We start from the raw sequence: 12947 nt of genomic DNA, 5'->3' as shown, positions 1-12947 counted from the left end.
TCATAAAACAGCATGTGTGTTACTGTTACATGAGAAACTATCTGTTCTGTAAGCCTTCACCTGAAGTACAATAAAATATTAAAAAAAAAAAAAAAAAGATGTGCCCTTTAAAAAATCTGATAATTCCAAATTACCTTATAAAAGTTTTTACCAATTAATGCATTCTCATAAGTACTTGATAGTATCTATTAAAAATATATTTTCTAATATATACTTTTCTTTGAATATGAGTGAGGTTGAGCATTTTTCATGTGCTGTATGGCCTTTTTGTGAATTGCCACTATGTTCTTTGCTTATTTTTTCATTCAGTTTTACATTTTTTTCTTAGTGATCTATGAAATTTCTTTGTATTTTAAGAAAATTCCCTACCAAATATGTTGCAAATATTTTCATTTTGCATTTATCATTTTTAATTGTATGTAATTTAGCCAAGCAGAAGTTGTTTGTCTTTTCTTGTATGGTTTTAGACTTCTTCATTGTAATATTATGTAAAACCAGAACCAAATCTATGTTTTCTTCTAATATGTTTTATGTTCTATTTTTTTTTAAATTTTATTGTGCTCTAGGTGAAAGTTTACATGGCAGATCAGTTTTTCATTCAACAATTTATACACAAATTGTTTTGTGACATTGGTTGCAATCCCTGTAATGTGTCAGCACTCTCCTCCTTTCCACCCTGGGTTTCCTGTGTCCATTTGTCCAGTTTTCCTCTCCCTTCCTGACTTCTTGTCTTTGCTTTTGGGCAGGTGTTGCCCATTTGGCATAGTATATAATTGACTGAACTAAGAATCACGTTCCTCACATGTGGTATTGTTGTTTTGTAGTCCTGTCTAATCTTTGGCTGAAAGGTAGACTCTGGGAGTGGCTTAGTTTGGAGTTAGTAGGGTCTCCGGGGGCTGTAATCTTGGGGGTTCCTTCAGTCTCTGTCAGACCACTAATTCTGGTCTTTTTTGTGAGTTTCGATTTTGTTCTACATTTTTCTCCTGCCCTGTCCGGGATTGTCTATTGTGATCCCTGTCAGAGCGCTCAGTGGTGGTAGCCAGGCACCATATAGTTCTTCTGAGCTCAGGCTGGTGGAGGCTGTGGTTCATGGGGTCCATTAGTCCTTTAGACTAATGTTTTCCTTGTGTCTTTCGTTTTCTTCATTCTCCTTTGCTCAGATTGGGATGGAATCAGTAGATGTATCTTAGATGGCTGCTTGCAAGCTTTTAAGACCCTAGATGCTACTCACCAAAGTAGGATATAGAACATTTTCTTTATGAACTATGTTATGCTAATTGACCTAGATGTCCCTAGAGACCATGATCCCCAGCCCTCAGCCCCAGTAACTCGGTCCCTGAAGGTGTTTGGATGTGTCTAGGAAGCTTCTATGACTACCTTGGTCAATTTGTGCTGACTTCCCCTGTATTGTGTGCTGTCTTTCCCTTCACCAAAGTTAACACATGTCTGCTATCTGGTTAGTGATTTCCCCTCCTCACTCCTCCCCACCCTCCCCTCCCTAGTAACCATCAATGATTTTTTTTTTCTATTATTAAACCTTTTCTTGAATTTTTATAATAGTGGTCTTCATACAATATTTGTCCTTTTGTGATTTACTTATTTCACTCAGCATAATGCCCTATGGTTTTAATTTTTATAGTTAAATCTTTGATCCATCTAGACTGTAATTTGATAGAGGGATTAATCTTTAATTTTCTCAGTGTCACTATGAGTTAAATATTATCCCCATTTTACAAAGCCCCATTTTATAAATGGTCAAACAAAGAGTCTCGCGTGGAAGGAATTTTGCAGGGCTATTGTGAGTGTTGGAGCCTTGATTTACTCTACTGCCTCCAAAAATATGTAACCAGTTATAATTTCCCTGTATAGTAGCATATCTCATTCTTCTAGTACATTGCCCTGTTGAAGACTTTGCCTAAAAATAAGAGGTTAACTTTTTAGCGAGCACTGACATTATTGTTGTTGTTAGGTGCCGTCGAGTCAATTTCAACTCATAGCGACCCCATGTGACAGAGTAGAACTGCCCCAAAGGGTTTCCTAGGCTGTAATCTTTGTGGGAGTGGATAGCCAGGTGTTTCTCCAGCAGAGCTACTGGGTGGGTTCAAACCACAATGATTTGGTTAGCTGCTGAATGCTTAACAATTGCTCTACCAGGGCTCCTTACTGTCACTGTAGTTACTGCCTCATTTCCTGCATCTGCAAAATGAGATAGTAAGTTGGCTAACCTAGTACAATTAGGAAAATTAGGCAGTAAATCTACAGGTATAGTTCATGTCTGTATTTGTGTTCTGTGGGATGGATAAGCGAAAGCAAGAGTTTTAAGTGGGTCTGCAAGTCTAAGATTCTTTCTGAAAATGTACACACAATAAAACTGTATTTGCAACCCTATCAGTAGAAGTCCTCCCTGATTGCCGTGGCAGGGAAACCTATGTGTTTTTTCAAATGTAACTTAATTTTTGTTTAATCCTTGCCTGTGAACTGCTCTGACATTTATAACACTTTCCAGTTCTCCCTTTTCCTCTGTCTTTCCTGGGCCACAGATACCCTCGGGTCTATTAAAATAATAATAAAAAAGATATAAAGTTTTTAACAATATTTATTCACAGGTTGAATTTTTTTTTTTTTTAAATTCTCTGAACTCCTAATAGAGAAAGGCATTTTTTAATCCCCCTATGTTTTCCATGGCACTGAGTTGCTATGTTTGGGTTCATTTATTGGGAAGAGCTACAGGAGATGTGACCTCCTATGACCTCAGGAAAAGAAAGTATTATTACCTGAAATGCTTGGTTCTGCATTTAAAGCCATGCGTAAAGGTTGTGGAATGATAGAATTGGGCATCCATGTCGATTTTTTAATGTCCTGGAAGTCACTAGTTGTGTTGCAAGTGCTTATAATTTATAATTACCTAGACTCATATGACAGACGGAACTGGGAATCCAATTAAGTGGCTGCCTTCTCTTACGTTGCTAAAGAATCTCCAGCTTAAGACAAGATTGCCTTTTCCCATCCTAAAAAAGGCACAAACAATGACAGCCCAAAATAGCTATTTAGTCAGAACTGACGACACTTTCTGAACGCTTGTCATTAAGAGAGAAATAGAAAATCCTGCTTTTCTTCTTCCTTTAATTTCTCTCTCTTTAAATACCTTGGTTCCTCCTGAAGCTGCCTCACCTCATTGCCCAGGAGAAATGCCCAGTGACTCTGACAATGCCTTAGCACCACTGCAGGCTCCAGAGGAGAGGTGGTTTATGCAAAACATGTTGAAGAAAAATCCTAAAAGTCACTGCAGCTTTTTCTAGTGAGTTATGCTGATCTTCCCTGTTGCTGTAAGCTGATGGTGAGCGTTGTGGCAAAGACATACCACTCTTTTTCCTCCCACTATTTTTGCTGCAGTGAGAACTGTTCATTTTTGCTTGCATTTCGCCAGATAGCTTTACAATTCTAGCTGAGCATTAGGGCTTCCCAAGGCTGGAAATAAGAGTTTAGAACCCTAAATTGGACTTTGTCTTTTTGGATCAGTAAAAATTGAGTTAATTTGCAGCATCCGGTGCCTGATGGGAATGACAAGAGACAGTAGGATCTGACGATGATTTTGAATTAAGTTTTTTTTTTCTCCCTTATGGATTCATGGGGGCAGAAGCTTTTATTTTTCTCTCTTGCTCTCTCCCTTCCAGAGCCAGCTGAGCATTTTACATTCAGCAGCAGTAGCTACGCATCTGAGGTTATGTTATCTCCTGGAATCCTCTGTCTTCATTCCAATCCAATCCTCTATTATTGATTGTCATTTACCAATAAAGCATACTTTTGGAAAATTGGATGCATTGTTTTATTAGAGAGCCTAACAACTTTAGATATCCCTGGAAGATGTAACAGATACTATAAGACAGTGAAGTAAGAGAAGGTGGTACTTCTCAGCTATGAAACTGCATATCACCGCCAGGAAACACAGCTCACATTTTTGGGGACTTTGTGAGACAGTGATCCTTTAGTCCTGGTCCTATTCCACGCAGAGAAGCAGGAGACGTATTTGCAGTGATCTGTAGTATTTGCCAAACAGGGTGCTGCATCAGAATAGCTTGGAACATAGAGCAGAGCCCATATAAAACCTCCAAAGGGAAAACGGCTTCCTCTTCATTTACAATCCACCCCATGCAATCCCATTATAGAGTAGCTAATAGGATAATACCAAGGCTCTTCAGAGATATAAGTAACTCATTGGTTAAATTTCAGTTCTTCACCTTTCCCCCCTCCTTCCTGGGTGAGCTCATTCCCCCTCTCCCGGTTTTTTTTTTAACCCAGTGAGTTAAAATGCTAGAAGGAAAAGCAACTGAGGTCTTAACTTTCAGATGCTGAATTCTCGGCTAATTGAAATTACTGGGCACAATGCTATATATAGCCAATGAAGAGATTTTGAGCTCTCACTCAGTGCCTTCAAGACATGTCGTTTTGTAGTCAGAGAAAGCAGAGATCAATGCATTTTCAAACTGACAGAGGGAACGGATGCTCCTTAGTAGCACATGCCCAGGATCGTGTGTGTGGGGCTTGCGCTGTGCTGAGAAGCTGAATACCGGTCCATATGCTCCTTATTTACTGCAATGTTCTTTGCATGTTACTGTGCACTCCGGACTAACGTGAAGGTAAGAGAAAGCGAGCCGGCAACTGGGCACAATGTACATGTTAAGCCAGCTGCAGAAAATGTCTACCTTGTGTAGCTTCAGGACTTTTCGGATTGCTGGCTGAGCAGGCAGATTATTACAGGTGGTTGCAAGGGCTTTGTTTTATTGTTGCTGTGCAGCCTCGCTAGGGGAGCATGTCGGAACGCTGCTGTGAAGTGACCTTCAGGTTTAACTGTTTGTAATTCAGGTTCATGCTCACACTTGGGGGGTGGTGTGGGATGGGGGGTAGGTGAAATTACTTAGGTAGGCCAGAATCAAGAAATCAGAGAAGGTAAAAAGCTATAGAGCATGCTTTAGATTAGGATTTAAAGTCTTTCTTTTTAAAAGTGCTGTGAGCATGCTGCTTAATTGTGAGAGCCGTGGGTTTAAATTAAATGGCTGTAATGACATTATGATGTGATCTGGGGGAATACTTGATTGTCCTGTGCATATTAACTAACAAATGATTATCACTGGGAATTGGTGATATTGATCATATAAATCCTCAGCTCTGGGTGGGCTGGTTGCTTCGGCTGCATGGGTGCCGCTCCCTCCGGCGTTGTCACCCCACCAACATTCACTTGCTATGGCTAATGAGCCTCTGAAGTTAAGCCTAAGTTTGAGAGATTTACCCCTTGTCAGGAACGAAGGAGTTATTATTGGAAAGGTTTTCTGACACTATTCATTCAGCAGTGAGCCAGACAGGCCAGCTGTGGAATTCCAGTTGCATAATTTAAGTGAATTACATCCTCTGTTAACATTTTAAGCTTCTATTTCTTACTGAAGGAAGTCCAAATGAAAAGTGATTGTCTCTGTGGAAAAAAAAAGCTGTTAAGACTTAATATCTAAAATAAGAATCTTTAAAAAACAAGTCAATGAAAAGTGTTTCCCACCTGTATTTTACTAGGGGAGTGTTTTAATGTGTCTGGGTACTAAAGTTTCATTTTCTGTGTTTACAAGTTGTATTAACAGAACTCCCTGCTGCTCACTCTTTTGTAAGCCTTTTTATTTTCTATTTGAATTTCAAACAGGTAGTATTTATGTTTTGATGACCAATTCTTTTACAGCTGTAGCCTGGAAGCTTTCTGTGGATCACTTTTCCAGAGTCCTACAGAATTTACTTTTTACTACTTTTAAAATTAACTTCAGCAGCCAATTTTCTTCCATGCATATGATGGACATGGTAAACAACAGAAACAGAGATATTTAAAAGCATAGGGAATGTACCCAAATATCAACTTGAATTTCTCCATTACTGTCTCCTGTTGTAAATTATAGGTATGGCATGCATTGTCTTGTAAGCTCAGTGAATTATAAATGCTGTCTCTCCTCATGTTATTTAAAGGAGAAAAATGCCTTATTAAAAGAAAACTCCATAAATAGTTTAGATTAAGAGATAATAATTGTTTTGATGTTTCATTGTTATATTTCAGAAGTGCAGGAACTCTGAGTTCAAAGTTCCTTTGCTTTGTGTTTTAGGAGATCCCTTTTTACTCTAACTACTAACATTTGTCTTTGTGGCTTTTGCTTTAAATTTTTTCGCACTTAAATTCATTAGCAAAGGAATGAAAAGACTTTTAACAACAATGTCTTAACTAAATTCAGATGACTTTTGGAGAATAAAATCTTAGTACTTTGGCTAATCTGTACTGAGATATACACACATCTGATACATTAATCAATAAAAACTTAAAGCATGCACACTATTACATGTGAGATTATATATACTTCCTTTTAAGGTTATTTTTTCTTTCTGAGACAGCAAAGTTTGCAAAAGAGTTTGCAGTTCACTTTAGTCTGATAGTTTAACAAGTTAGTGCAATAAAGTCTTACTTGGTATTTTTCTTTTATTTTAATGTTTGTTTTTATTTTCAGTGTAGCCAGAATTACTTATTTGCTTGGTCTGGTAAAGTCTCTTTTATGGTGCATAACTTCTCACGTTTGTCATGATAATATGATTGGTGTTTCAGTGACCCAAAGCTTTCAAGGTGGTTAAAATTTAAAAGGTAGAAACATCTCTTATATATATATATTTTTTCTGCACAGAATGTACTACTAATGTCATAGTCTTTTATTACAGAATGATTGTTTTGTTAATTGGACCTGTATAATATAGTACAACTAAAAGGATTTTTTGAGAGTGGTATGTTTTAATATATTTTATATAGCAATCAAGGGCATTTACATCTGAACCACTAGATTGTGTGTGTGTGTGTGTTTTCAGAGTATGACCCATGGGTCACCATTTATTCATTCATCTATCAAACATTTTTTGAATGACAACTATGATTAATGTACTGTGCTAGAGTAAACAGTCCTTGCTTTCAAGAAGCTTCCAGTCTAGGAGACGACACAGACATATAAATAAATTAGTACTTTGAAGTATTACAGGTGCTGTGATGGCAGTCTATGTAGGGCATTGAAGGAGAAAAAAGAAAATAAAAATAAATAAATAAAGCAAAACAGCAGTCACACTTTACCAGGACTGGTCAAGAAGAAAGGTTTCTCTGTAAAGTGACCTCTGAGTTGAATCTGATAGGTAGTGGAGTTTTCCCAAACAACCTGGACTAGGAAGGCATGCTGGGTAGAGAGAGTGACAAAGACAGGGAACTAAGAAGCAGCACACTTTAAAGAGCTGCAAATAGAGTAGTTTGGAATGGATGAAGCATGGAGTCTTGTAAGACTGAATAGTGAGCTAATAGTGTAAAATATAAGTAAGTGGGAGGTAAAGCCAGTGCTGTGAGAATTGACAGAGCAATCATCACAATCTAACCCCCTTTGGAAATTGTGTAACTTTGCCACCTATTTCTAGAAGGAGAACTTTCTACAGAGGGAGAGAAATGAAAAGGTCCAGGCACAGGCTATTATTTATGTTTTCTATTTCTTGTTAGCTTTAAATTGTTGTTTGAGTTTGATAAAACTTCCTATCATTTTGGCTTTGGTTTTTCACTTTTTAAAGAATGTGATTAGAACAATTTAATCTGAGTCTTCTCACACGAAAAGGAGAAATACGATCATTATATAGATATGTACTTCCACTTCCATCTGAAATTGCCTGTATTATACAGTAAATACTTGTTTGAAAAGAATATAGGAAGTTGTTAAATTAGATATCCATATAATTTGGTCTATGGAAATGGTTCTATTTTTATAATGATGCTAGTGATAATAACTTATATCCAAGTAATACTTTTTGCTTTTCTAGATAATTTTATCCTTATGCTAATTATCATCCTAAATTATTTGTTTCTATCTCCTTATATCTCTCCTTGCATCCTACCGCTGCAAACACACATGCACTCACAAACCCACAATCCCTGAAATGTGAAAGTCAAGTAGTAGGCTCATATCACAGATAAGAAAACTAAGGCGCAGAAAAAGGAAATGGCCATCTACTCTGTTCCACAGTGTGTCAGAAGCAGACATAACATAGGGCTCAGGTCTCTAGACCTCCCACTCGGTGCTCTTTCCACTAAATCCTGCTGCCTATCCAATAGATTCAAGAATTCTTTTTTATTTTTGAAATTCCTTGAAGGTAAATATAAGAACTTTTTAAAAAAACTGTATAGCAGAGTGGTTTAAAGCATTGGTTTTGGGATTCCAAAAGGACCATTTATGAGTTGCATAGCTTGAGAAACTTTGTTAACCTATCGGAAGTTCAGTTTTTTTCATCTGTAAAGTAGGATAATAATAGCTCTTAGCTATTATAAAAATTATGTGAGATAAGGCATGTAAACACTCTAAGAAATATTCCTAGAACATAGTGAGTACTCAGTTCAACTCATAATTGATCAAGTAGAGGCTGCCAAATAGCAGTGAGGCTTGAGACCAAAACCTGTTGCCGCTGAGTCGATTCCAACTCATAGCGGCCCTATAGGACAGAGTAGAACTGCCCCATAGAGTTTCCAAGGAGCACCTGGTGCATTTGAACTGCCCACCTTTTGGTTAGCAGCTGTAGCACTTAACCACTATGCCACCAGGGAGTCTTTAGAGTTGCCTTTAAATAAGAGTCATGTTAGGAAGTTATGGGAACTGAGCTCAGTTGAAAAAAAATCCATAGTTAATGAGAAACATATTCATGTGTAATGTTTGTGTCCCTCTTCACCATTACTGCCACACATGCACATACCTTAGAATGGAAGCTGAGATTTTATATTGTTTTGCTTACTGCCAAGAACAATGCCAAGCACATAGTAGGTGCTCAATAAATATTTGTTAAATGAATGTTTGAACTGAATCCTAGGTTTCTCATTATTACTCATTCAACTTCTTCCCAGATTACTTATTTAGCCTAATGCTAGATAAATTATTCTGGAAAAAAGAAGAAAAAAAAAATCCTAGACTTTGAAGTTTACACATGCTTGCGTTTGAATACCTGCTCTGGCAATCGCAAACTGCTTGCACTCAGTCATGTACTCTTGTGGATTTGCACAGCCAGGTTGTACAGCTGGGTTGGAGAGAGTCAATAATTTAAACTAAAACAATTTTTTGAATGCCTAAACACTCTAGAATTCAGACATTCATCACACTCATTTCCACCAGGTTTATCTGGTGAAGTTGCTCTTCTCCAAGCCTGACCCTTTTGACACTGTTAGAATTGTTTCCTCCAACTGGAGTCCCTTCTGTACACATCTATGCTTGTCTAAATTCTAAACATTCTTAAATAGTACAGGATGTCTGTCTTCCAAGAAGTAAACCCTAGCTACACTAACTCCACTGCTTTATTCTTCCTTTGATTTAGTGAGTACAATTTCTCCATCATTCATGGCAATAAATCTTATATTGCCTTCTGTCATTATTTGCATTATTAGCTTACATTGCTAGGTGATTTTCTTTTTTAATACTTTGGTATTGGCCCCACCCCAACTAGATTTTAAGCACCCTGAGGGCAGGAACTATGTGGTATTTTCTTTGTTTTTCTTACAGCTTGTTTGTATTTTAGGAATTCAAAAATCTATTGACGAACTGATTGAAGGGGAAACTTTCAGAAACTGTCTCCTTATGCTATGGACACCTCTTCTTTGCTACATTTTATGTTGCATCCCACATACTGAAGCTTTTAATAAATACAATATTTGTTGTAGACGGGGCTTGGAGTCATGAATCAGAATGTGTGGACAGTTTGTATAATACCTATGGCTTATTTAAGTCAGTGGTGGTCCCTCTCCAATTGAATAGTTAGTTGTCTCTTCCCAGATGCCATTAATGTATTATAGTCCTTCACTGGTTCCCTATATTATAACCTCCAAGTGGCTGTGCGCCTACCTAATATACTGGGTTTATAATACTCAGGCCTACGCAATGTGTTGGATTTACAGTTTCTAATGAGGATTTTTAATTCAAAATTTAAAAAAAAAAAATGGGGAGTTAATTAGCAAAGAATTAAACAGTGCTCAGAATAATAGCTACCATTTGTCAAACTCTTAGAAAGAGCCATGAACTACACCAATAATTTTGCACATATTCTCTTAAAACACTTCCCAGTGACCTATGCTGTAAGCATTATTATTATCATTGTTTTATAGATGAGGAAACTCAAGTTTAGGGAGAAAAAATAAGTTGCTTAATGTCACACAACTATTAAGCACCAGTGAAACTGGCTTTTGAGACCAGATTGGTTCTACTCTAAAACCTTTTAACAACCTTCATAAAGAGATAATATAGACAAATGAACTGTAACTAAATGGTGCATCCTAGACACCTCAAATCTTTTTTATTTTTAATAAGGTAAGGAATTAAGTAAATAATAAAATTGCATATGTCTTACTTATATGGCCTTAACATTTCTTCCCTTGGCTTCTTTCTCATAAATGATGGACAGAGTCAAAGCCCCATGCTTCCTTCACTCATTAAACAAATATTTAATGAGTACCTATTATATGTCAGGCACTGATTTAGGTGCTACAGATACAGGGTGGAATAAAACAGATAATAATCCCTGCCCTTACAGAATTTATATACTAATGAAGGAGACAGGCAATAATCAAGACAGTTAAGGAAAATACATAGTATGTTAGATAGTGAAAGCGCTAACAAGAAAAGCAAAACATGAAATGAGAATCTGAAGTGTGTGTGGCAGGGAAGGGGTTGAGGTTGCGGTTTTAGATAAGGGGGTCAGTGAAGGTTTCACTAAGACGTTGACTTTTGAGTAAAGAACTAAAGGATGTGAGGGGATTAGCCATGCAGGGAAAGGTAACAGAAAGCGTAAAGGCCCTGAGGTAGGAGCGTACGTGGCATGTTAAGGAATATCTAAGAAGGCAGTGTGGGCTAAAAGAGAAAGGGCAAGAGAATGTCCAAGTGAGCAGATCATATAGGGCCTTGTAGTGATGTGGGAAGCCAGGAGGATTTAGAGCAGAGGAGTCACATGACTTGATCAATATTTTAACAGAATCACTCAGGCTCCTGTGGTGAAAGGGACTTTAGTGGGGCAATAGTAAAAGCAGGGGGACCAGGTGAGAGATGTTAATAGTTTGGATCAGGCTGGTGCCAGTGAAAGTAGCGAGAAGTGGTCTAATTTTGCATATGATTTGAATTTTGGATATCTACTTTGTTTTTTCCTCTCAGGAGAGTGAGTCCACCTCAGCTGTGGGGTGTTGGTTATCAGCTCTTCCGTATTCAATCCCTATTAATCAGAGAGACATGTTTTGATACTGTGGTTATCATTGCAGTTTTACTGCTCTTTTGCCATTTGAACATTTTCAAGAGTAGATTACACAAAACTTGAGTCATATATGTACATTCAAGGCTTTATTTTCTTTTTTGGACTCAGATCTTTTGAGGACAGGAACTATATCGTGTATGTATTTGTGTCCCCATTGTCTTGAACAGTATCTAGTACATGGCAAATGATTAATGAATGTTTGCTGAATGAGTAAATGAATTAATAAATGTTACAAGGATCTGGACATATTTGCAGAATACCTCTTTGGATTGGGTCTGGTATCACCAAATAAGAATACCTAGGTACACAACAAGAAAAGCTAATTCTGCTTTTGACAAATTGCCTCTCTAATGGAAAACTAATGTCTCTACTATAACAGTATTTCCCCAACATCGGAATTTTAGGGAAGCAGCCTGGGAATCTGGAAATGACCCTAGTAAATTCTTATTGTCATACAAGATTGGGAAGCCCAGTCTCATGGCCTATGTGTGGAATTAAAGTAATAGTAAACAAGTTTTTTGAGAAACTCCTATGTTGTAATATTTGCCTAAGTAACATGTAGTGCCAAAGTTTTTCAAACTTTTTTGACTTTAATCCATAGTAAGAAATAAATTGCAACCCAGTACAAGTTTCACAAAAAATTCTTACCCTTATCAAAAGTTATGCATTCTGATATTTTCATTCTATTTTTAAATTTAAAAAAAAAACGGTTATTTTTAAAATAATATTGGTCAAGATCTGCTAAATATTAGAATCGGAAAAACAGTTAAGGAAATGCAATTCATACTACCAATTTAAAACTGATTCCTTTTTAATGGGTGTGAGGGAGTGCAGAAGGGGTCATGACTCATAACATGAAAATCACTGTAACATATTCCCTGCTATTAGGAATATACCATTTCAATTAGCAATATTCAAATGAAAAGATAATGAATTATAACAGGTCTTCAACATCAACACTAAGCAGGAAATGTGTGAAAGTCCTGTACTGAGTACTGGTAGTTGACCATATAACCAAAACCAAACCCGTTGCCATCGAGTTGATTCCAACTTATAGTGACCCTATAGGACAGAGTAGAACTGCCCCATAGGGTTTCCAAAGCTATAATCTTTACGGAAGCAGACTGCCACATCTTTCTTCTGTGGAGTTACTGGTTGGTTTGAACTGCTGACCTTTGGGTTAGCAGTTGAGTGCTTAACAATTGTGTCACTAGGGCTCGTTGTTGTTGTTAGGTGCCATTGAGTCTGTTCTAACACATAGCAACCCTATGTACAACAGAATGAAACATTGCCCAGTCCTGTGCCATCCTTACAATTGCTGTTATGCTTGAGCTCATTGTTGCAGCCACTGTGTCATCCATCGCATTGAGGATCTTCCTCTTTTTCGAAGACCCTCTACTTTACCAAGCATGATGTCCTCCTCCAGTGATTGGTCCCTCCTGATAACATGTGCAAAATATGTGAGATGAAGTCTCACCATCCTTGTTTCTAAGGCACATTCTTTCTGGCTGCACTTTTCCAGAAACACATGTGTTTTTTTTCTTACAGTTTATGGTATATTCAATATTCTTCACCAACACCATAATTCAAAGACATGAATTCTTCTTTGGTCTTCCTTATTCATTGTCCAG

At 37.3% G+C, this 12947-nt stretch overlaps 1 protein-coding gene across 4 annotated transcripts in view; it reads left to right on the top strand.

Moving 5' to 3' along the window:
• The window catches only part of DLG2 (discs large MAGUK scaffold protein 2), a 2186317-nt gene that overhangs the window by 662199 nt on the left and 1511171 nt on the right, over nt 1-12947 (top strand). For 2 of the 4 annotated variants that reach the window (XM_012558150.1, XM_004385501.1), the window contains exon 1: nt 4318-4637. The exons of 1 other annotated variant lie outside the window; for it this stretch is intronic. In XM_012558150.1, coding sequence (XP_012413604.1) covers nt 4596-4637 — 42 coding nt within the window. In that variant the 5' untranslated portion in view covers nt 4318-4595. Of the gene's footprint in view, nt 1-4292; nt 4638-12947 lie in introns of those variants that run through there. One more of the 4 variants, XM_004385502.1, reaches the window with a different exon arrangement.

Source organism: Trichechus manatus, unplaced genomic scaffold (genome assembly GCF_000243295.1).
Source record: "Trichechus manatus latirostris isolate Lorelei unplaced genomic scaffold, TriManLat1.0 scaffold00140, whole genome shotgun sequence".
NCBI classification, from domain to species: domain Eukaryota; kingdom Metazoa; phylum Chordata; class Mammalia; order Sirenia; family Trichechidae; genus Trichechus; species Trichechus manatus.
The sequence above is the reverse complement of the archived record's forward strand: the minus strand, read 5'-3'. Positions and strand labels throughout refer to the sequence as shown.